General features: G+C 46.2%; 12 protein-coding genes across 12 annotated transcripts; 5 read left to right on the forward strand and 7 right to left on the reverse strand.

Moving 5' to 3' along the window:
• Positions 1–7: 7 nt before the first annotated feature.
• On the reverse strand, positions 8–797 carry N7483_011391 (vacuolar protein sorting-associated protein 29; the record flags this gene model as incomplete). The annotated part of the gene is made up of 4 exons (XM_057094818.1): positions 8–124; positions 188–601; positions 655–669; positions 741–797. The coding sequence occupies 4 exons, from the start codon at positions 795–797 to the stop codon at positions 8–10; spliced, it is 603 nt and encodes a 200-aa protein (XP_056940789.1).
• A 1331-nt stretch (positions 798–2128) lies between these two features.
• N7483_011392 (alanine--glyoxylate transaminase) lies at positions 2129–3367 on the forward strand (the record flags this gene model as incomplete). Its single annotated transcript, XM_057094819.1, has 2 exons — positions 2129–2217; positions 2296–3367. 2 exons carry the CDS (start codon positions 2129–2131, stop codon positions 3365–3367), a joined length of 1161 nt encoding a protein of 386 aa, XP_056940790.1.
• A 1298-nt stretch (positions 3368–4665) lies between these two features.
• N7483_011393 (GPI anchored serine-threonine rich protein) lies at positions 4666–5052 on the forward strand (the record flags this gene model as incomplete). The annotated part of the gene is made up of 1 exon (XM_057094820.1): positions 4666–5052. The coding sequence occupies one exon, from the start codon at positions 4666–4668 to the stop codon at positions 5050–5052; it is 387 nt and encodes a 128-aa protein (XP_056940791.1).
• A 784-nt stretch (positions 5053–5836) lies between these two features.
• N7483_011394 (uncharacterized protein) lies at positions 5837–6979 on the forward strand (the record flags this gene model as incomplete). Its single annotated transcript, XM_057094821.1, has 4 exons — positions 5837–6001; positions 6055–6463; positions 6584–6760; positions 6816–6979. The coding sequence occupies 4 exons, from the start codon at positions 5837–5839 to the stop codon at positions 6977–6979; spliced, it is 915 nt and encodes a 304-aa protein (XP_056940792.1).
• A 103-nt stretch (positions 6980–7082) lies between these two features.
• N7483_011395 (uncharacterized protein) lies at positions 7083–8207 on the reverse strand (the record flags this gene model as incomplete). The annotated part of the gene is made up of 2 exons (XM_057094822.1): positions 7083–7773; positions 7831–8207. The coding sequence occupies 2 exons, from the start codon at positions 8205–8207 to the stop codon at positions 7083–7085; spliced, it is 1068 nt and encodes a 355-aa protein (XP_056940793.1).
• Positions 8208–9029: 822 nt separating this feature from the next.
• On the reverse strand, positions 9030–11144 carry N7483_011396 (uncharacterized protein; the record flags this gene model as incomplete). Its single annotated transcript, XM_057094823.1, has 1 exon — positions 9030–11144. The coding sequence occupies one exon, from the start codon at positions 11142–11144 to the stop codon at positions 9030–9032; it is 2115 nt and encodes a 704-aa protein (XP_056940794.1).
• Positions 11145–12819: 1675 nt separating this feature from the next.
• Positions 12820–14016, forward strand: N7483_011397 (uncharacterized protein; the record flags this gene model as incomplete). The annotated part of the gene is made up of 1 exon (XM_057094824.1): positions 12820–14016. The coding sequence occupies one exon, from the start codon at positions 12820–12822 to the stop codon at positions 14014–14016; it is 1197 nt and encodes a 398-aa protein (XP_056940795.1).
• Positions 14017–14113: 97 nt separating this feature from the next.
• N7483_011398 (uncharacterized protein) lies at positions 14114–15400 on the reverse strand (the record flags this gene model as incomplete). Its single annotated transcript, XM_057094825.1, has 3 exons — positions 14114–14388; positions 14439–15152; positions 15238–15400. 3 exons carry the CDS (start codon positions 15398–15400, stop codon positions 14114–14116), a joined length of 1152 nt encoding a protein of 383 aa, XP_056940796.1.
• Positions 15401–15408: 8 nt separating this feature from the next.
• On the reverse strand, positions 15409–15715 carry N7483_011399 (uncharacterized protein; the record flags this gene model as incomplete). The annotated part of the gene is given in 3 exon segments (XM_057094826.1): positions 15409–15499; positions 15518–15672; positions 15683–15715. The coding sequence occupies 3 exon segments, from the start codon at positions 15713–15715 to the stop codon at positions 15409–15411; spliced, it is 279 nt and encodes a 92-aa protein (XP_056940797.1).
• Positions 15716–18577: 2862 nt separating this feature from the next.
• N7483_011400 (uncharacterized protein) lies at positions 18578–19117 on the reverse strand (the record flags this gene model as incomplete). Its single annotated transcript, XM_057094827.1, has 1 exon — positions 18578–19117. One exon carries the CDS (start codon positions 19115–19117, stop codon positions 18578–18580), a length of 540 nt encoding a protein of 179 aa, XP_056940798.1.
• Positions 19118–20858: 1741 nt separating this feature from the next.
• On the reverse strand, positions 20859–22418 carry N7483_011401 (Major facilitator superfamily domain general substrate transporter; the record flags this gene model as incomplete). The annotated part of the gene is made up of 1 exon (XM_057094828.1): positions 20859–22418. The coding sequence occupies one exon, from the start codon at positions 22416–22418 to the stop codon at positions 20859–20861; it is 1560 nt and encodes a 519-aa protein (XP_056940799.1).
• Positions 22419–22789: 371 nt separating this feature from the next.
• Positions 22790–23809, forward strand: N7483_011402 (alpha/beta fold hydrolase; the record flags this gene model as incomplete). Its single annotated transcript, XM_057094829.1, has 4 exons — positions 22790–22892; positions 22962–23243; positions 23308–23523; positions 23571–23809. The coding sequence occupies 4 exons, from the start codon at positions 22790–22792 to the stop codon at positions 23807–23809; spliced, it is 840 nt and encodes a 279-aa protein (XP_056940800.1).
• Between the last annotated feature and the right edge of the window lie 16 nt (positions 23810–23825).

The raw sequence follows: 23825 nt of genomic DNA on the forward strand, positions 1-23825 counted from the left end.
GCAATGATTATGAGACAGGGGCATGGTTCTTGCGGAAAGAGACCTTCTCTACTGAGACATTTTCAACCCCATTGGCATCGGTCTTGAGCTGATAAACATAGAGCACAAGGACATCACCTTGAATCTGTTATATAGATTAGACAAAGTTCATTCATAATAGATCAAACAACTCAAAGATATCACTCACGTCCATCAGGCAGAAGCTGGGTGTAGGTTCTTCTCCCTCGGGCGCATATCCTGAAGTCATTGCACCAGTGGCACTGCCAGGGTTGATGAAGAAGCGGCCTTCCATCTCAAACGCCTCAAAGCGATGAGTGCCGCCCCAGAGCAATACGTCCACATCCATCTGCCGGGCTGCGATCAGCAGGGCATCAGCGTCGCCGGGAGGGATCACGGTATGGCCATGCGTGAATCCGATGCGCAAACTGCCATGGTTCACAATCTTGGAGAGCGGGAGGTTTGGAGAGTCAACATCGTAATCACCCTTGACCATCTGCAGGTCTGGCGCTACTCCACGTAGGAATTCATAGGTCTCGCGGTCAGTGAGGTTGCCTAAACATAAGATCTGGCCAATCTTGCCGGGAGTAAGGAGTTTGCGGAACTATAATGATTAGCGACAGTAGGTCTCAGAGGAAAGAGAAACTAGCTTCATACTTTGGGTGGGAGATCCTGGGAGCGACATGTCGCATTAGCTCTGGGTTCTGTTTTGGTTATCTTGGAGCTTATGCGGGTAGACTCACGGGGGCTCGGTCGGGGATGAACAAATCCCCAATAACCAACACTAGACGGGCAGTCATCTTGGAATTTCTGTAATTGATGGAGAGGGAGAGAGAGGCGCGAATGTATTTTCAATTGTCGCGACTGAGATACTGCACGCGTGGTCCCGTACCTCCGAACCTATGCTATGGCGGCATACAACATGGAGCTTCGCGGGGAAGCCACGTCAAAGCCCTATACCCTACTAACCCAATAAGGTAATGCTTATCAGTGAGGTGCTTATCGCTGAATGACTAACCAGCTGACTCATAATATAGTTATGCATCTCCGAGAACCTTGAAATGTCGGATGGCCTTCCGATCATTGTGTTAGTTCTGTAGCACATTGGTTCATTGCACCGAATCTCTCGACCGATTCATATCGGCTGCACCAGTCCAATCGAGAAACAATAGCAATATAACTCTGTCCAGCCTTCTACGGAGGTCGCCGTGGTGGAATACGGGATCATACATAGACAGTGAACTACAGCGCAAAGTCCAGACTGGAATCGTGGAGAAGATCATGATTAGGATGATTCTATATGTGGAATTGATGTCAGTCTGCCATAGTACAATATAGACTCTGTGTATGAATTTCAAGCAAATACTATCACTTGAGTACCAGCACTTTCATTTCTAGTAGGCTCACGGTAGTTCCAGATGTCCAAGGTTGTTATAGAGTAGCACTAGTCCAATAATCTACTGACGATTTCTGAAATATCAGTACATAGTAGTAGAACAGTAGGTTCATACATAGCCTTGAGACAAAAGAACGAACCAATTGATCAAATCCACGGAAGAACACTCTCGGTGTGAAGAATAGAGACTACTGCGTAGATTCTCCATGGAATCACGGCGGTAGTCGGTAGGCCCCGGCCGTCAGCCCCCGTGATGAACACCACCATCCAAACTGTTGGGGATGAACGAGGAATTTGAGAACTTTCATAAATATCTCCCCGCCCCAGATCTTCTACAGTTTCTTTAATCTTTATCAATCAATTGATTCATCTCAGGTGTTTCTCGAAGTAATATACTCTTAACTCTCTCTACGTCGTCGACCAATCCCAACCGCTCTCGTCTCCCCCTATCGGCGGCGATCCCCGATACTTGCATTATCCCTCGGGAACCCTCCTTCAATCAAGTAACCCAAGGTCCTAACCCCGCGGCTGCCCCGCCGTAAATCGGAAAAGCTGGCGCCCTCTACACAGCAACGTCTCAGCCTGATCTCCAGACACCTGGACCAGCGCTTGCCGTTGCCGAACTTGAATACTCCCTTCTCGACCGAGAGAAGCTCTCTACCTCCTGACGATATCGAATATAAACCCATCGATCGCACCATCCCAGACCCTCCTGCTACTCCCTCCAAGCCCACCATGTCTGCTCAAGCTCCTCACAACACTTTGCTCATCCCGGGCCCCATTGAATTCGACGATGCCGTACTGCAGTCGATGGCCCACTATGCGTGAGTCACCTTCTTTTGAAAGATGAGATTCATCAATCGCTGTCTCAGAAATGCAAACTAACCATGTTCTTTACCTAGTGAGAGCCATGTGGCTCCCGGCTTCGTCAAGGTCTTCGGTGAGACCTTGACTCTGGTTCGCAAGCTGTTCCAGTCCACCAACCCCGCCGCACAGCCCTTTATTATCTCCGGAAGTGGTACTCTGGGCTGGGATCTCGTCGCTGCCAACCTGATTGAGAGGGGCGAGAACGCTTTGGTCCTGAACACTGGCTACTTTGGTGATTCTTTCGGCCAATGTTTGGAGACATACGGCGCCCAGGTGACACAGCTGCGGGCACCCATTGGCGACCGCCCCTCTCTGGAACAGATCGAGCAGGCCTTGAAGGAGAAGCCCTACAAGCTTATCACCATCACTCACGTCGACACCTCCACCGGTGTTCTGAGCGATGTCAAGGGCGTTGCCCAGCTTGTCCGCCGCGTCAGCCCAGAGACTCTTGTCATCGTTGACGGTGTCTGCAGTGTCGGCTCGGAGGAAATTGCCTTTGATGAGTGGGACCTCGATGCCGTTGTCACCGCTAGCCAGAAGGCCATCGGCTGCCCTCCCGGTCTCAGCATTGTCATGACCTCCGGCCGCGCCATCCAGCGCGCTACTACCCGCCAGACCCTGCCTGGTGCCTACTACGCCTCCATCGCTAATTGGCTCCCCATTATGCAGAACTACGAGAACAACAAGCCCTCGTACTTCGCCACCCCTCCTACCCAGCTCATCCACGCCTTGCACACTACCCTCAGCCAGATCACTGCTCGTCCCATGGCTGAGCGCTTCGCTATCCACACCAAGGTCTCCGACGCTGTCAAGGCTGCCGTCGCTGAGCTCGGTCTCCAGCAGCTGGCTCCTAACCCAGATGCCCAGGCTCACGGCATGACTGCCATGTACCTGCCCGCTGGTCTCGCTCCCCCTGATGTGCTCCCCGGTTTGCTGAAGCGCGGTGTCATTTTCGCAGCTGGTCTGCACAAGGAGATTGCTACCAGGTACATTCGCTTTGGGCACATGGGTGTCAGTGTGACTGATGCCAACCGTGGGGACATTGACAACGCCCTGGCGGCGCTGAAGGAGGCTCTTGCCGAGGCTAAGCAGGCTAAGGGACTGTAAAGAACATGTCGATTGAACAAATATTAAATTAAAATGTCGCATAGAATTTACAAATGAATGACTTGAATGTACATGTTACGATGCTTTGTTCCTTTCAGCTGTAGGCTTAGATGTTGGGATCAATATGGCTCCATTAGTATATGGTACATCTATGATGCTTCAATCGCACTTGAAAAGCTGTAATGTAGTTCATTTTAGATAGCAGTATATATGTACATTCTCGACCTAGCTGACTTCATGGAGAAAAAAAAACATCGAGGTGAGCCCTAGCATTCCCACTGCCGATCTTGATAGGATAAGAAATACACAAAATGGAAGCCAGAGACTGTTATCAGACAAGTATGCTCACCAGACTTCATCTGGAATGTACTACTAGTAGTCGGGTACTTGTCACTTTGCACCATGAACTTATTCTAACATCAATATGATATGCTAAAGCCCACAAGTCAAGCGCCACTGGCAAGAATGTCATGTTCGGCTACATTAACCGAGCTTGAACTGGTAGATAGCTACGGCAACTCCCGACCACTTTAAAGAATGTCAGACCGGTAGAAGGTTTGCATCGAAATAGCAACATTCTGAATGGTAGGGATATGCTAGTCATGGATCTCCACACTATGTTCTATGCATCTTCCATGTAGTGTGTTCAATACTCCGGAGTATAGACCCATGCGGAAGTTAAACCCACTTCTACCACATGTGCAGAAGACTTCTAGGGCCGGATATGGTATCTACTGCTCTCCATTATGGAATCTGGGGAAACCTTATGAGCTTTTGACTGGCAAAAAGTAGCGAATATAGAAGAATGTATACCGATGCCAAGCTATAGGACAAAAGACTCATATCTCTCTGGTTGCGATAGAATGAGACTAAATAGCCATATACTACCTCTGACAAACTTCCATTTTATTACTCAAGTGCTAAAATATTACAGCACACGCAAACTTGAAGCTCATACCCAGATTCAAGATGCGTCCCCAGCTTTCCAGAATTCCTCTCCTGCTTGCCATATCGGCCTCACTTGCAACCGCTCAAGGTGGAACTGTCAAATGTGCAGCCCAGCCGTAAGCCCATCCTTTCTCAATTCATTAGATCTATTACAGAGCCATCATTTGAATGTTAATTATTGTACTAAACTTCGGAATAGAGTCGTAGATAACTGCCTCCAAACTATGAACTTCGAACTCGAAAACTGCAATCCCGGCGATTGGGATTGTCAATGCTCTAGTAGCACGAATATTGTCAGGTATTTGAATCCACACGCATCGCATCCTTCTATCCTTCATCTAAGACTCCTCATGTTCCCTGCCACACAAATACTGACGTATCTCGTTGACAGCTGCTACAACAACTGCCCCGATCACCCAGATAGACAACCAGCTCAACAGCTTAAGCAACAATACTGTTTAAACGCCAAAGTCTACGGAACCATGTTCCAAACCGCGTCCAAGGTCTCAACAGCTACCGCCCCTTGGCCTTCTATATCCTCCAGCTCTGCCGCGGATTCAACTGCGACAAGTACACATGCAGCTGGAGAAACTCACACAGATTCCTCAGCTGCTAGTCCTACAAAGTCCCTTGCTGAATTGCAGGCTTCGGCATCACCGTCAGAGGGCGTTGCCGCTGCCTACTCTGCGGGCTATTTTCTCGCTTTCTTGGGATTGGGGTTAGGTGTTATGCTTTGATTGATAGAGGTTCCGAGGGTGTGTGGGGATATGATACACCTTGCAATGTCTAGATTGTGTCACGCATACTATTTTGACTCGTTATTACATCATGCCTACTCATTGTAAAGTAACTGTGCATTGTGGAGAAAGGTTATGATTCATCCTCTGGGAGACCTCCATATCCAAGATGTAACCCACCATCATACAACCTCGCTTTGAACTACCCATTAAATCAGTCAGATCTGGATGAGGAAATAGCATCAAATTTGGAATCATGCATTTCTTATCGACTTGAGATCGAATCCGGTATCGGCATCTATTTTTATGGACATCCCTTGCTTTTGCCGTCAATGCTGTACAGGGATACATACTAGCCCCCAGTTTTCTCAACCAGTGCTGTAAAGCGAACCATTATCGACCAGTCAATGGGTAGTACTGCACCTGAGAATGTAACTGGGGGCCTGATTACCTTTGTATGTTTATGGAACAAGATCCGCTCCAATTTTGAACCTTGAGTATCGTGCACCACCGTGCATGCGAGGCTCCGGTTTCATCAAATCAGCTTGTTTCACTTCCTGCAAAGTACGAAGACTCTGAAACAAGACCTATTCTATTTGATTAACCAAATGTAGACCCGGTGCCTTGTTCCACGCACATGACTTATCATAGCTGCATCTTGTCTCTAGCGAGTTCAAGTTTGTTCAAATCCGCCCCATCAAGTGGTCCGACTAATTTAAATCACTGTTAAACGTTCTCGAGCCCGCCTTGATGTCCTAAATTCCAGCCCACGTGTCGATAAATCATGAGCTCTTCAGAAGTTGTACCACGTCGAGACATCATATTCGTAGCCGTCACTAATACATTATGTGTTGGCACCATAATCCTCCTCATTTTACGGGTCTACACCTACTTTTACATTGTCCGAAAGAGGGGCGGCAATGCCCTGCTATGGGCGTTTGTCGCTTGGGTACGTCTACTCCAGATTCTCACAGGCGTTTGCCCTGAGTGTTTGATTCCTAGATCATTGCATTTCCCTGTATGATGATCTATGACTATGGCACCTTCGCTCTAGATGACCCATCTCGAAACTCGTATAGATTTGCAGCATTCAGTGTCACACTCCTATCTGTTGCGTTCGCCAGAGTTGGGATACTCATGTACATCTTCCAGTTGCAGAGTCAGGTATACAATAGTCTCATTAAACGAAGCCTGCTGGCTATTGTGCTTCTGAATGTGAGTATAAGCGATCGGAGGCTACAACTTCGAATACTGTGGATTTATTCAGCTAACAAAACATTGTTTCTCACTGCGATAACGTACATTGTATTGTCGTTGATCTTCGTCGCATGTGTTGAGGAAGAGGGTCTTGAGCAGATAATAACATGTCCAACTAATGCTTCCTTGGTTTGGATATTCGTTGCTGCTGGTGGTATGTTCAACTCTCCTTCAATCCCTCCCTTCAGAACAGCCTTGAGCATCTGGAGCGTCGGAGAGCCTATGACTCGCTCAGTTTTCCTGCATCGATATACTAATATTTGATTCTATCTAGCATGGAGCGCGATTACCGATTTAATTCTCTTACTGTACCCCGGTTATCTGATCTGGAATCTTCAATTACGACGAAAGCACAAGGTCGTCATCTCTATCCTGATGGGTCTTGGTATCCTCGCGACGATATTTGCGGTGGGGAAGATTATTGACTACGGTACTTCGCACGGAGGCAAACGTTAGTCTTTCCAAGTCCCTGTAGATGATCCCGAACTCTACTAATACCATAACAGGCGATCCTCATCTAGGAAACATTTTTCATATGGTAGAGGTGTGGGTGCTACTGATAGCATCTAGTGCGGCCCCTCTATGGCCTCTTGTGAGGCAACTCGATAACTTGAAGGACTCGAAAGACTCAGATGATTCTGAAAAGGAGCCAATGGGTGGGGAATCATGACATTAAATGAAAGATGTTTCAGGGCGAGGAGCTAGGAAGGAAACAGATAAATAAATACAATCATCTTAAATACCGACATTGAGATTGAGATGAACTATTGCTCTCATTTAATCTTTCGCTTCTTCTCCTCCTGTACTCTACCCACATCAGATCTCCTCTTCCTTAAGTTCCTCCCTGCTTGGACTTCACCAGCTGCCTTTTCCTCAACCACCTCGTCAAGCTTCACCGTCTCAGGTTCAGCATCATCAGGAATCCCAGCCACACTACCATCAACCTGAAATCCCGAAACATCAATATTGTGAAGCACATAAGCAACCTTCTCGATATCATTCTGAGAAACAGGCTCCTGTCCCGCCTCCAGACCCTCGTTTAATCGGCGATGTAGCGTATTACTCGCATCCCAGAGCTCCCGATACTCGTTAAGGGTATACCTCACCTTCAACACAACAGGCGAAGGCTTCAGGTTGGTAAACCCAGACTTCACATCCTTCTCTGAGGCATTATCCTCGATCTTAGGATACGCCTGTAAACAAAGCCAAAGGAAAGCATCATCACTATAAAACGGCACCTGTCTGCTTGTATCACTGCAACCCGTCATGATGGAAAGAATCAACGATGCTGTCGCAGGACCAACACCACGAAGAGGCTGGAGTGCATCTAGACTAGCCTGTGGGAATTCCTCGGAGTCTGCTTTTGGAAGTGCAGATAAGGCAGCAGATACACAACTTGAAACCAAGGGTTCAGCGTTGGACCTTATTAATCCCATTAGCATGGGACGGGAGTGACCATGTGTGCTGTTATTATTAGTTTATTACATGACTAGAATAAGATCTCAATCAAGGATAACTCACATCTTCCACTCCATAATACTAACAGCTTCATCCTTGCTTAGGACACTCCCCTTCTTCACCTGTCGCGAAGCAATACCCTTGGACATATCCTCATACCGCCAGCGATCAAGTTCAAGGAACTTATCAAGATCAGCATCGATGCGCGTCTGTACATCTGGATCAGTGGTCTTTGACTCTTCAGCAGGGCGCTTTTTTGAGCCCTTTGTTTTGGACTTCGATTGGGCTTTCTGAGTTATTTTTCGGCGGTGGATATGAGACACGGTTTGAGGATAGCATTGTAATAGTTGGTGGAAGAGTGGAAGTGTTATTTTGTCTGGATTGAAGAGGTCTTGGTCTTGGGTTGGCTTTGCCTCTGTGGAGGATTTGAGTTTTCCCATTTTGGTTGATCTTGGTGGATTGAGATTGATGTTTATGTTGATAGTAGGTTATTGTAGGAGGTAATTGGTATTGATGGAATCTTCCAAGGTTGATCGTGTTGGAATGGGATTGTCGCGAAACTGATCGCGATGCGATGTGAGTGAGGCTTATCGCGATAAGGAATGGTATTATTGGCGTCACAATGGTATTGTGTAGGTACTGATTGGGCGTGAATGTTGTAACTTACGGTATCGTGGTACATCACGAATGTTGCCCAAAGCAGCCTGGAGCTCCAGCAGCTCAAACACTTTGAACTTAGGACTTCAACTTGATGCTAGATAAATGAATTCACAGGGTAAGATAGAAATTTTAAAGCTGAGAATTTCATTGCATAATCGAAGTAGGGTATCAAAGTACCACTACGCTAATCTATGCAAGCCACATTTTGGTCAATTTCACACCTATGTACAAATCCCACGGCCGTGAAAAAGGGTTCATTAAACAGAATATCAAATACAGCATCATGAAGAAAAGTCATCATCTCCGTCAACCATCATCAAGATGGTTCGTGGACCCAAACAACTCGCCCGGTGTCCCCTTTGGACATAACATTAAAAAGACTGAAGAGGTAACCACTGTCGAGGGAGAAAGAAAAACAAAAACAGCTAAGAATATGGTAATCTGGTCATCATAGACTCGGTGCAGAAAAGAAGAGGGGAGTAAGAGTGAGCCATAGAGATATCAAATTTGACGATCGGTGAAATGGTCCACGGTCAACGCTGACGACAGGTGTTGTGGGATTTTATTGTTTTATGATTTTATGGCTTTTTTTGTGGGTAGGTTCACTTGCGACCGTTCTCCCGATTTTTCTTAGATGGATCCTCAGAAGGGTGGTAGAAGTTCACCGGACCGTGCTTCGCAGGCTTAGAAAGCGGAGGTAGATGATCGAGCATGGGGTTGAATGGTTGCTCATCGTGACTGCGATCGTTGAAAGAAGGCATTGTCGGAAGGTGATTGGGTCGGCCTTGCTTCATGGATTTGGGAAGTGGCGGGGTGGTCTGAGGCATGGATGTCTTCAAGGAAGGACCGGGCTTAGACTCGGTAGGAGCAGACGGGGCAGTGGAACGCTCATCATCCTGAACTTCAATATGTCGGAACTCTTCTTCATCATCACCAGCCTCCGAGGAGTCGGGACTGTCGGAGTCTGAGGCAGCTTCGTAGTCATCTTCATCATCGCTAACCAGACTAGGAGCCTGGTTCGACTCTATCGTGTTGGGGCTAAGATGAGCCGGGTGGTCTATGACATCGTGAGGTGTATTCATAGGAGAACACGCCTGGCTAGCAGAAGGTAGAGAGGAAAGGTGAGGCAGATAAGAAGTCGAGTGGTGAGATTGAGACCGAGTCGGGGTCATCTCTTCAGGCAACTGAAGAACCTTTCTACTTTCAGTTCGATCCATCGCAGCCTGGGCAGTAGGCATTCGCATGGGCTGTCGCGCCGCGCGAGGACCTTGCTGCCCGAAAAACTCCTGAGGTGTCTTGGTGGCGGAACGAGTTGGTCCATCAAAGTCGAATTCACCGTCGGAAAGAAAGGTCAAGTCAAGAGGCGTCGTCGCATCTTCTACCATTTTATCCAGATTCAAACCCAAACCACGCTGCCTCGTCAAAGCAGAGAGATGAGGAGTCGCCGCTGAGGCCGTGAAGTCCGGGTTAGGGGCCTTGACAGAATCAAGTCGTCGGCGTTTACTAGAGACGCTACCCCGAGGAGTCGACATGGCGGATGGGGACGAGTTGATCGAAGGTTTGCTGGGAGATGCTGATTCCCTCACGGGAGAATTCATGGCCGACGAGGTCGTTGGCAGCTCAGCACGAATCAACGGGTGAACATATCCCGGGGTCGAGACACTGGCAGTCGATTCAGAATGGGTGCTAATCACGGCACCAGAGCTATCGAGCTCAACAGGCTCACCCGATGCCACAGCAGCAGCCTCATGGCTCGCAAAGTTCCGGTTGTGGGCGATACGACAGTGATTGATGAAACCTTGAGTACTCGAAAAGTTATCGCGTTTGCAATCAAGACAAACCAACTTGACAAGCAGCTGATCCGACTTGCGTCGAATGAGCATCGGACCAGCCTTCTCCTTGACGATGGGGTAGCCACTCGGTAGCGACTGCAGTCTCGAGCCAGTTACGCCTCGCTGCGGACGCGTCTTCCCAGCTAGGGCACTAAAATCCATCGGGTTTCCACGTGTAGAGCGACCCTCCACCAACGGGAATCCGGAGCCCGGTGTGCCCGGCTGAGCAAACTCCATCTCTCCTCCATCGAATCGAGGGTCCGGCAGAAGCCATCGCGCATAGTGACGTGAGTATGGACCATCAGTAACACCCCACGACGCCGGGGACATCGGTGCTGGGCCATTTCCAGGAACCAACACTGACGCGCCCGTGCCAGAGCTGACATCGGGAGAAATACCCGTAACATTAGATCCTGGGTATGGGATCTCTCTGCAACGGCGCAACTGTTCGAGCGCGACTTGACATTTGGCGATTTCTTGGTCGATAAGACGGAGTTCGTTATGCTTCAGCAAGACCTCAAGACTCAACTGCGCGGTCAAATTATCGCGAAGGAGATCCACCTCCACGGTGGAACCGGCAGCTGGCACAGGAGGACGTGTAGGTGTCGTGGGCATCGTGGATTGCGCAGGCGATGCGATCGAGTCTGAGGGTGAACAAGATGGAGAGGGAGTTGGCTGGGGGGAAACATTGTAAACGTTTACCTCAGTGCACAACTTCTGGGCGACAGGCGCATCGGCCGGGGAACCAGAGCGCTTTCGTTTCAGCGGCAACGACATCGTGTTGACAGCCGCTGCGGCTGCAGCCGCCGCCGAGCAGTTGGGCGCCAGCATGACTTCCTCTATCTTGTTCCCTCCGATCGCAGGCCAGGGTAACAGGCGAAACATGCCATGCGAGAATGGAATAATGGAATTTCCTCAATAGAATTGTACCAATTAATTCGCTTTGACTCGAGTGTCCATATGTTAAATTCTTTTTTTTGTCCTTCCTGTGTTTTTTTTTCTTTATATGGAAATTAAAAATAAATAGCGGTGAATGGGGTGAGAATGAAGAACAACCCTCTTAGAAAAGGGAGAAGGAATGGACGTCGACGAACTGGGGTCGTGCGACCGTGTCAAGTTAGAAGAGCCAAAGACGAATTACGATAAAGTGGCAAATCTATTATTAAGGAATTTCAGGGGAGAAAAGAAAGAGAATAGAAAAGGAAAAAAAAAAAAGGAAAAAAAGGGATCAAAAGGCAACAAAGAGTAGAAAGGAGAAAAACCAATATACTGGAGAAAGGGGGATTTGGGAGGGGGGCGGAGCATGATGTGATTCTCTGACGTGGAAACCCTGCCCTTTTTTAAGACACGTCATGTTTTGGGCGTTTGATGTATACTATACGGACTAGATATCCTATGTATCACATTTAATTGATACAGGGAATAAGTAATTTTTATTTCATTTCTATTACTATTTTACTATTTATTTTACTGTTACTATACATAAATCCCTTTCTTATTATAATATTATTATAAATTCTCGGATGTTTGCGGCTGTTCACTTCATGTTCCATAAGGTTATGGTCTGGACCTCATCTAGGTAATATAGTGATTGGGCACTTATCCTAATTAGGGAGACCGTAGGGTAATGGGGCAAAGCAAATCACATCTCTTATCCATATCAGAGTTGTTGGTGACCAACACTGTTCTGATGGTGACTGGTGCTTTTCGCCTAGTTGCATCCATTTAGCGCTGAACATTCTCAGAATCATATGGAATCACATCGAATTTGGACCCAATCCTTGAGCCTCTCCCACTAGTAGTAGCCACTAGGAAGTAGAATTCACTAGTATTGACCATCAAAGTCTGGGCAGATCGAGTCTAGACAGATCAGGCAGATTAGTAAAATAGAACTAGGTAGAAATAGGGGTCTGAGCACATGAACTACCTCGGATTCATGTTGAGTAATCGGATACTCGTAATCGGACATATCTGCCCCAGGTGGAGCGAATCATGATTCAGTGGATACCTCAGGTGCATATGCAGCCTTAGGCATCATTGAAACCTTAGGCAGACATTTCTTTTTAGGATGAACCTTGGAAGTCCATATAGGGTTAACTTCCAATGGAATATCCCACTAACCTAACATGCTGGAGTAGGGACACTCTCATAGTAAACTCCAAGTCGATCATCTGTTCGGACTTCCCGACTTCACTGGTGCTCCCCACCACATTTCCTCATTGCTTGGTTCCCGTCTGGAAAGTCCGGGCGAATCACCACCACCATAAATCGCCACAACTGGAGCTCCACCGGGTATTCTCCAGTTCGGCAAAAAAGTAAACAGTCACATGGTCTTCCTAGTGTCGAGCTATATCATCATTTGGTCAGGGTTATCCGAGATGTAATCTAATTCACCTCCACATTTGCGGGGAATATGGGGTACTGCTCGGATTGTGGGGAACCCCGGCAAAAAAAACTACACACACAATCCCCCCAACAACAGGTATAAAATGAACCCAGTACCAACAGTGAAAATGGCATTTCTACAGACAAATTGGAAATCCTCAGATCAATTCTTACCATGAGGTCCTCCCACTCCCTCCTCGCCTTACTAGGCCTCACAGCCCCCGTCTTCTCAAGACCAACTAAAGTCTCTCAAAACTACATCGACTGGCGCACTTTCCACGGCTATGGCGCCAATCTCGGTGGTTGGTTAGAACAAGAATCAACAATTGACACCTACTGGTGGGATAAGGAGTGTGAGGGTGGAACAGACCTCTGCGATCTCGGCGAATGGGGTCTATGCGAGTATCTCGGCTCCGAATGCCCTGCAGTCTTTGAACACCGCTACGCAACATACATCACCACATCTGATATCGACAAGCTCGCCAGTGCTGGTGTCTCCGTCCTCCGTATCCCAACTACCTACGCAGCCTGGATCGATTTCCCAGGCTCACAATTCTACCATGGTAATCAGCAGCACTACCTGCGCGAAATCGCTACATACGCTATTGAAACCTACGACATGCATATCCTCGTCGACATCCACTCCCTTCCTGGTGGAACCAATGGATTGGATATCGGTGAAGCTACTGGTCACTGGGGCTGGTGGTGGAATGAGACCAACTTGGATTGGTCCATGCGTGCTGTCGATGCTGTTATCGACTTCGTGCAGCACTCTGGATACCCACAATCATACACTATCGAACCGATCAACGAGCCGGCTGATAACCATAACTTCTCAGATTTCGGAACGGCTGCTGCGCTTTCCGAGCATGGTGCTGCTTGGTTGCTGAAGTATATCCACCAGGTTATTGACCATGTTGAGAAGGTCAACCCCAAGATCCCCGTCATGTTCCAGGGAAGCTTTAAGACTGAGATGTACTGGTCGCCTCATTTCAAGAAGGACACGAACCTGGTCTTTGATCTCCACCATTATTATTATCAGTATGATAATTCGACCTCGCTTAACGTGCCAGAGTTTATCTGTGCGGATGCGAAGGTTAGTGCTGGTGATGGCAAGTTCCCAACTTTCGTTGGTGAGTGGGCGATGGAGACCGGTGCGAATAACTCGTTGGAATTGAGAGAACGAAATCTTAAGGCTGGTATTTCCGCCTTCGGTCAGTACACACGTGGATCCTCGTACTGGACCGGGAAGTTCTTGAGTAACTCTACTGTTGAGGGTGAGGGTGATAAGCAGAGCTACTGGGACTTTGAGGAGTTCATTGATCTGGGTTACTTGAAGGGACAGGTCGAGATCCCGAATTACTGTTCTTAGTGTATGAGATGTGTGAGATGACTTTGAGATACTCGGAATGTTGTATATAATTCATAAATTTTTCTAATAGAGAATATATGGTTGAATGATTCGGATATCATGCTTTCGTTACCTTGAATCCACCGGGCATCTGATTTTGGAACACGCCGGTATGGTCGTATTTCTTTGCAACACGGAGAATCTCATTGAAGTTCTCTTCTCTATAGCTCCTCAAAGGATTTTGACTCTTATCCGCATAGTTGAGATAGAGGTACGGATGGTCCTGACCAACACTCTCAGCGTATGCGCGAACCTGAGCGATAATTTGGTTACCCGCATATCGGATGAGCGAATCATCCTTAATATCATCCCAAGAGAGGAACAGTAAGTAAACTTTAATCGTCAGTATTTGCCTTCTCCATTTTTGGGTGGTTTGATCTCACCTAGATGATTCTTCTTCATCCGATCAATTCCTAGCACATTTCCTCCATTCATCTCTTTGCCCTTCTGTCCAAATAACGCAGGGAACGGCTGTAGGAAACTAATAATGTTCCAATCCGTACTCTGCATATATGGCTTAGCCTCCTCGACAAGCTCTCCCTGCGTATCAACCAGCTTCTGCATCACCCGCTCATCATTCCCAAATGTAAGCGTCAGAAGAATTACCCGCTGTCCTGACGGAGGCGATGTCTCCATCATCAAGTCATAAATATCTGCAAATCGCGTCGAACTCGAGATACTAGGGATCTCCAAGAACTCCCGGAAGGGCTCGGGATTCTCTACAGGAATCAAATACTGGGGTCCTGTCCCCGCAATCGTCGTGCCAAGTAAAGAGGAGTATTGCCATAAACTGACCAGGCAGGCATTGGGATCTTCCTCGACCCTATCAGTAAAGTTGACCAGAGCTGAGATCTGCTGTTGGACTGTCGACATGTCGTGTAGAATTATCCCGCTCCATAAATCTCCTTGCTCGAATGTGCGGATGTTTATCTTGGTGATTATGCCGAAATTATTCGAGCCACCTTTCTGGGCGCGGAATAAGTCGGCGTTGATCTCGCTGTTTGCATTAATTATTTCGCCGTTAGAGAGAACGAGTTCGATATTTTCTATGTTGTCGCAGACGAAGCCATCTCGTGCAGTGAAAAATGATAGTCCACCTACATAATGTGAGATTTTATTCAAAAAATAGAATTACTCTTGATCTCTCAAATTTACGGTGATGAGAGAGGGTATTCTGCTTACCACCTGTGACCAAACCACCAACACCTAGTGTATCGGATCGACCACCAGTAGCGGTAACACCGAATTCTTTCAAGGTGGTATAAACCGATGCCCACCGTGCACCAGCCATAATTGACGCTGTCGAGTTCTCGGGATGGTATATCGTTGAGTTCATCATTGACATATCAATCGTTACCCCATCTTGGATTCCTGCTGCCCCAGCCCATGTTGTATGTCCACCACTTCGAACTGCGAATTGGCATTGCGGTGAACCGTCATCTTCCTCAACGAGAATTTTTACAGCCTGCGAAACTTCATCTGCAGAGCGTGGTTGAAAATGCAAGCAGGATATAGACGGGCATTAACAGCGTAGTGAGAATGTATGGACTCCGTATAGAGAGGATTGGAAGGGAGTAAAAGGTTTGAGTAGAGAGGTGAGTTATATAGAGCCGTGCACTGTAGAGACGTTAGCTGGGTCTTGAGGTTCAAGCCGGTACATGTCGTGGGGGATATGTACACAAGTTGAGTTTGTCACTGGCGATATCTCTTGTACAGCACTGAAAAGTGCGATCATATTAGAAGAAACCTTCATCTTCGCGATGAGCTCCGTGAAAGATGAAGAATGAGCGGAGTGAGCAGCACGAAAATGTATTGAAAATCAACACACTGTGCGATTGCACGTTCAAGATTGTAAGTGGTTACCGAGACTCTATCATCCTTCTCATCCATTGACATTCTAGCTGTATTAAGCAATGGATCAGGATCTTTCAAGCTGGAACCCCCCACCAAAAACCCAAATCCGGTTCCAGCGGTGAGGGGCTTATCAAGTGAATTCCAAGGTTTTGCGTGAGATTACTCCACATGGTCTGATCAGAACATTTGAATGTGGTCTGCTAGTGCAGACTAACATGTGGCATGAGCTGGCATGAGTTCCCGCCACGGCTTGTGGAAATAGAAGCCAGTGATTCGGATTGGACAGGATTATCCGACTAAAGCAGTTGGGACGTAAGTTCCTTGTCAATGTGTGGAAAGTGGATCTCGGATGCACTAGCGTATGTGGCCGGGTATTTGGCGGGCTATAGCGGGTACACAGGCACATCGGAGTTTTGAGTTGATGAGTTGTTCTAGTAAGACCTCGGAAGCTATGTAAGGGGTTTGGAAGATTTATGGGCTCAGGTTTTTGCGATTCGTCCGAGGTGAAGTAAACCCCAAGGCTTCAAATTTCCTAGCTTGAAAGTTGGAATGTTGGGACTTGGCACCGGAAGATATATACTGTCGTGATGCTCTAGATGGATGTCCGATATCGAAGTTCAAATTTTTGGAGTACTTCCAAGGTTTAAGCACTTCAAGTTTAAATGCTGGATTGAGGCTGATTCGAGGCTTAGTATACTCAAGTGATGATTCAAGTTGTGCATGTGGTAAACTTAGCACTGGCAGCACTCGAGTGCATAGGAATATCAATTCAAGTTGATCTCTCCAGTACCTCTTCCAACTTGAAGTTTCATTGCTTTTTATAAAAAGCACCTGGGCAGGGTATTTGGCGTTTTTTATACCATATATGTAGTAGTTAGTACTATAATGTTAATCAAGTCACTTCATCATTGTTCGAGCCCTGTGGAAGGTAGTATCTACATACAATGCATAGGTAGGTTCGTGTACTACTTAGTAGTTTCATAGTTCAGTTCTGCATCTCTCGTTCTGTAAAGTCAAATAAGTCCAATAAATAATAATTACTAGCATTGTCTCTCACTTGATAGGTTTCAACACGCATGATAATACATAACATTTGAATGCAGCTGACATTAACTGGTTTGGTTCGAAAGGTGGACTTTGAACGATTTGCGGAATATTTGAATGGTACCACCTGTCATTTTCTCAATTATTCTAAAAGAATAATGTATCAATACATACCTAGTTAGTATGTACAGTAGTAGGTAGTATGTAGTAGGTATGATGACATGGGGGCTAGAAAGTGGGGAACAGTCACATGAGGACCAGGGAACCATCCAACGCCCCCCGCCATTTCATCCATTTAGCTTTCCAGATCGTCGTGCCCACCATGGACTTACTCGATCGTTTGGAACTGCTCCCCACTGAGATCATCTGTTTTATAATTGATTCTCTAGATTTTGTGGGCCTGGAATCTCTCTTGGTACTCTCACCACGTGTCCTCGCAATCTTCAACCGGGATGCCATCTCTATCACAGAGACCATCATATCATCATGTCCTGTCACCAGAAAATTAAATGCCATTTTTCGAGAAGTCGCCTTAATCCACACTCCCTCCATTCACGTCGATTCCATAAAGGATTATGACTTACAATACCATTGTGTCACCGTGGAAGCCTTTCGCCGGAGATTGAAAGGCGTAAGCTCTTCAGATATACGATTGGTCATGCGGGATATGATATGTGTGGCTGCCCACATTCAGACACTCGCATGCACCTGCCTCAATATAATGCGACAGAACTTACACTGCGTCGCCAGCGTCAATCCTCTCTTACCCGAAACAGCGGTGAGCGCGGCATCAAGACAACCATCCTGGATCGAGGAGCTTCGAGTATACCGAGCCCTTTGGAGCTTGAAGAGCGTTTCAAATATCGCAAAAGCTGCAAAGGGTATATGGGTTCCCACTTGGAACTCTACAGATCTTCGTTGGGGAGGTTGGAATTGGCATCCCCGGGAGCAGACCTTTATCCAGGAGTGGTTCTCAAGAAGAATGGCTTTTTTCCTGCTCCAGGAAGTTTGGGCCATTTCAGATGTCCTCGCCTTGATTCCAGCACCAGATACGAATAATGCGTCTCTCAAAATACCTCCATCGTTCTGTAAGGATGAGATATACGGCAAATTAAAATATAAAACCACATGGTCTCCCACACCATGTCCTCTTAATACAGACACAGAAAAAATCTGGCACCAAGACATTGACTCTTGCTACAAAGAGCCGTTACAGTGGAATGATTGGCGGGCAGTTCGAGGACCACTCATGAGGAGAAAAAGAGGAGAGGACAGGCCTATCTTTACAGGGGACTATGGGCCTTTTAATATGATTGGAATTTTTATATGGGACAGCGCAAGGATGTTTGACTTAGGACTGTCTATTGAACGATTTCCTATTCAGGTGACATTGGAAGGAAAAGTAGTTGTATTGAGTGATCATTCAGAACCGAGCAGGAAGAAAAGGATGCTGGAGTTACGAACGCTACGCGAAAGATGGGCCTCCTTACTTCCAAGGGACGATTCCCCCGTTACGATGCAGTCTCCTATGAAATGTATTAACTTTACTTGAATGCAGATCACTATCTATTCCATTTTAAACAGGAGCAGAACAGTCCCAGACCCTGTCTCAATAGATGGGTCTTCATCTTCGGTAACCCCCAATGCCTCCAGGCTGTTTCACTGCTTTGATAATCTGTGCAACGCAGTCACTGTCTGTGCCCATCAGATTTCGGTATGCCTCTCTCCACCGGATCACCATACTAGTCGCGCCCAGGCTTTCCGGCAGTTCATTCACAGTTCTCCATTCGGATCCATAAAAAAAGATATCACCATCCGTAAGAACGCCATCTCGATCCCATTCCATTCGAGTAAACTTCGTCTTCGGAAAGGCGCTCGCTACCTTGTGGTTGCCAGTGTCCCATTGGGAGTAAGAGATTATCACAGTACTGAGCAGAAAGTTGATTTTCAGGAAGATCATATGAGAAAAGGCATCTTTCGAGGCGAGAGAGAGCCCCTTGAACATCTTCGGCATTGGGAGTTGAGGGATCTGAATCAAGTTAGCTGAATGCTTCCTTAAGGTAGTTTGATAATACCCACGGCAGTACAGAGACGAGTGTGTCCATAAAGCAACAGAGCCACCAGATTTAACGATGCGAGCAGCCTCGACCCAGAATCCTGACATAACAAACCCATGTGCCTATGTGTTATTAGTATTATAGTCTCAGAAACAGTGACTTATTCAGAATTTGGGACAAAAGTTCATACTGCCATATCAGCTGTAACCAAATCAACACCACCGTTCTCCCGAGCTGCTGGTAATGCCTCGTTAATCGCATGACCAAGATTCTCCGCTCGAGAGATCACGTATGTGATAGGTCAGTCAAGTGCGGTTTTTCCTCCTAGTTGTCGAGCCTTTTTTATCATCTGTATTCCTGAATCCAGGCCTATGACTTCGCCAAATGAGGTTGCTAATAGTCTTGTCGCGTTGCCCGAACCGCATCCAATATCTGCCAGGACACTCAGATCGCCTCCCGTGTTTAGGTGATGCCGGATAATGATTCTGTGTAGTTTCTCCGCGTAGATACTGCTACCGCTTTGTTTGGCATATTTGTAAGCCTGGGTAGTGGTATAGGCTGTGGATATTGTGTCTTGCTGAGTCGACATTCAGAGCGGCTTTCGGAAGTGCAAAGCAAGGCTTGAGACTTGAAAATGTGTGTGTGTGTGTGTGTGTGTGTGTAAATTTGAGGCTTGCAAGCGTAAAGCAAGTATGAGAAAGATATGAAGTGGAGGTAAAGTAACTGCGAGAAAAGGAAATCTGTAAGGCCCGGTTGATAACGAGATGAGAAAAGGGTAAGGTCTGTTGAAAGAAGACTATTAGAAACATTCCGAGTCCCTTAATCCGTGGCGTAAGTGTTCCATATCTGATAGATGGACATATCATTCAGTTTAGTGGTTAGAGAGATGCTCTGTGGATCAGCTCGTCGTAGTCCCTGGATTTGACATAGTTATCAGGTGCGGCGCTGGGGTCAAGGTGTTCAATGCATATAGCCTTAGAATAGTGCTGTATCTGACTGTACGCATATAGAAGTTCCTTATGAGATACTGCACTATTGAAGTATAGTCTTGTCGATATAGGGAGGGGACCTCGATGAGCTACCGCAAGACATGGTAGGGAAGAATTGTAAGCAAGATATCACCGCCAAATGTCACCATAAAATTTGAGGAACGACGTCTCCATAAAGGGATTGGTTGCAGGGTGTAAAGGAAAAAGGGAATACGTATAGAGACACAAATAAAAGAGGGAAGAAGTTAGCACACTGAGGTAAACCAGAAAGGATATAAGGCCCATTGCTAGTAATGCAATGGGCAAGGGAAAACAGAAAGGAAGAAATAAAATCACACAAGATATCATTCCCTTTTATACCCATATTAACAGCCAGATTCTAAGGTTATCATTACAGTAAAGTGAAGTAAGAGGTAAAATGAAGTGAGAGGTAAAGTAAGGTATGAGATCAAGTAAGGTAAGAGATACAAAGCTATAATTCTTAGTAGACTTTCTTTTAAAGATAAAATAAGATATAGAAGTATATAGATATAAGCTAAATAACTCTTACCATATATAACTATTTAGTTAGTAGGGTTAATAATATAAAGACAGAACTTAAAGTATTAAAATGGTACTTTGTTGTTTATTCTATCTGCCTTGATCTTTTTATAGTTATTAATAACGTCTAGTTACTAGTAATTATTTTTGATTAATTTAGCCATACACTTACTGAGTAAAATAGAGTAAAGTCAATCAAAACCTTGGAATAAAGTTCAAGTTGTGTCCTGGTATATATGCTGATCGGGAGTTAAGATGAAGTACTAGTATAAGAATAAATATCTTCCAGTTCTTATATTGAGAGTCTCTATAGTACAAATCAAACATCAATATTATCCGATACCTTAGCTGAATCAGGATGTTTTTTCTCGCGTGTCATAATCTTTTGAATAAAATCAATCCCAAATCCAGTCCATAATGTCAATGCAATAACGAAGACCAGGCCACTGGCCCATCCATGTGTTTTTGAGAAAGTTGGTGCATCCCCACTGGGAAACTGATACTGTTGAAATGGAATCACAACTGCTGATCCAAGGCTGACCATGAAAGCCATGACGAATGCTCTAAGCTGTGGGTCATTTGCGCACGAGATATTCACAGAGGCAGCCAGAAGGGGTGTATAGCATCCATAGCAACCAGTCAAAATGAAAGCAGCCATCTTCAGTCCCTTCGGTGCAGGCCAAGCTGTGAAGACTGCATAACAGAATGTCAATAGACACCCAACAGCGAAGAAGACAGGACCTCGACGACCAATTTTATCTGCAACAATACCCGTACCAACCATGAAAGCAAAGTTGATCGCCCCCATTGATGTGGGAATGTTGTTGATCTGGGGAACCGAGTATGTCCCGAGAGCCTTCAGCCACAGTTCGAAATATTGCATAACATATGATCCTGCTGTCAAGGACCAGAATGCGTATGCGATGGAGAAGGCATATAGCTGCCAGGACTGAAAAATACGCTTCAGAACAGTGAGGTCCAGTTTCCCAACTGGCGTGCGACCCTCCTCTTCAATTCGCTGACGAGCCCGGTTCTTCTCCCACTCCGTTAAATAGAAGGCAGTCGTGGTCTGCGGCGTATCGGGATAGAAGATCAAACCATATATCACGACCGGAATTGCGAGAATAAAGTCGAAGATGAACAGCCATCTCCAAGCTGAGAGACCTCCCTTACCCTCCATTCCATCGAAAAGTGCGGATTGCAAGTACCCAGAGAACATCTGGCCAAGGACACCAGACATCACGAAGAGACCACTTCGAGATGCCATTTCCGAGCGCTTATACCAACATCCAAGCACGTACTGAATTCCTGGCCAAGCTGCAGACTCAGCTAGACCAACACAAAATCTCAGTCCATAGAACTGGGACGCGGTATTGCACTTGAAAAGAAATAGAACGAAGAGGGACCAAACGAATAAACAACTGGGTAACCAGATCCGTGGGCGAACAACAGTCAAAACAATATTGCTAATCGGCCCACCGATGATCACTCCAATACTGAAATAAGTGTTCATCCAACTCAATTGATTCCCAGGTCCGAAACCAAGATCTTCCTCCATGCCTGAGACGTATGCATTGCTGATATTTGTTTGATCGAGGTACTTGATGAAGAAGCAGAGGCAGCTATAGCTGAGAAGAAACCAATCGAGCTTGAAAATGAGCTTTTTGTCGGCTTTGGATGTGCCTGGGTCGTGCCAATGGAACCATTTTTTCTTTGCTTCAGTCTTATCGAATGCTATGCCTGAGTCGTCTTGACTATGAATCGATTCTGTTGTGTCGTGTTTATCATCGTGTCTCTCCTTAGCCCGAGCCTGATCATTTGTTGAAGAGGCAGTGCCTACTGCCTTGTTGATCTCGAGATCTTTCATGGAACTCGCCATGGTGAATTGTGGATAGGCCGACAAATCCAGATCGTGGGAAACTCATTGTTTAAAAATTCGGATTGAGTCCGCCATATCTTGAATAGACTAGTATCTAGCCGCAGCTGTGGCGTATCACGATGAAGAATTCAGAATTATGCATATCACGACATTTGCTGTTATATTGACGTGGAGCCCTTGTGAGGGGAAACTGAGATCTTTTCCTGATTCAGGTTAGTTTACGGCGTGGGGCCGACAACGGGAGATAATCGTACTTTTGACACTCACATACTGAGATCAGTGAGATATCTGACTCTACGAGAGATTTCCAAGGTCGCTCAATAAAGCTTGTTCTTACATTTTAATCAAGTTCATCTGGAGTAATCAACATTATGGTGGAATACGTCCCTATCAATGGAGCTCAGCTGGCATACAGATTGATCGGCCCAGAAGATGCACCGCTAATCATTACTCTTCATGGTGGTCGAGGGTTCGGTAAAAGATCTTTGATTCCTTTCATCTGTTACGGAACTTTCTGACTTGACTTTTTCTTGCAAGCTTAAGGAGACCATCAATCTGATTTCAAAGCGTATTCACCGCTATCCACGAAATATCGAGTACTATCCTTTGATTACCGAGGACATGGCCAAAGCTCACGAACAGAGCCTTATACATTTCATCAGCTTGTTGAGGATATCGAGGCATTGAGATTCTTCTTTGCTGATGATAAGCAATGTATCATTTGTGGTGGTAGCTTTGGCGGATACCTGGCGCAGCAGTATGTCATCACCTACCCTGACAAGGTATCGCACTTGATTCTACGAGGAACTGCTCCTTCATATCATCGTAAGTCATTATTTAACACTCTTTCACTATTTGTTAGGTCTTCATATGCTAATATTCAATATAGATGAAGAAATGGCAATCCAAACACTAGAACAACGCGCCTCCAGAGCCCCAAGTTTCTCAATCAATTTCCTACGAGAAAAGGTCTTCGGTCGATTCGAGAGTGACCTCGAATTCCAGCTCGTCATGTTTGCCGCAGCATCGCTATACAGCGAACACTTTGATGCAGAAGCCGCACTCAAGAACAACCTCTCGACAGTATTTTACGCCAAGGCACATAGTAAGTGCCTTACCCGGTATGCTGAACAGCCCCACTAACTTCAGAAGATGATCTTTACTCGGAGACGGAAAAGTACTTCGACTACAGGAACCAGCTACACTTGATAACCGCAGCTACTCTTGTCATTGTTGGTGAGCGAGATTGGATCTGTCCGCCTGATCAGTCTAAGGATATTGCTGCAAGAATTCCGAATGCGGACTTGAATATCGTTCCCAATGCTAATCACTCAGTTCATTTGGAGAAGAACGATGAGGTCATTGGGTTAATTCAATCGTATTTAGATTAGTTTCTCTTCGGTTGAC

This window comes from Penicillium malachiteum (genome assembly GCF_028827825.1).
Source record: "Penicillium malachiteum strain IBT 17515 chromosome Unknown utg000005l:1.0-9002435.0:326005.0-9005861.0, whole genome shotgun sequence".
Lineage (NCBI taxonomy): Eukaryota > Fungi > Ascomycota > Eurotiomycetes > Eurotiales > Aspergillaceae > Penicillium > Penicillium malachiteum.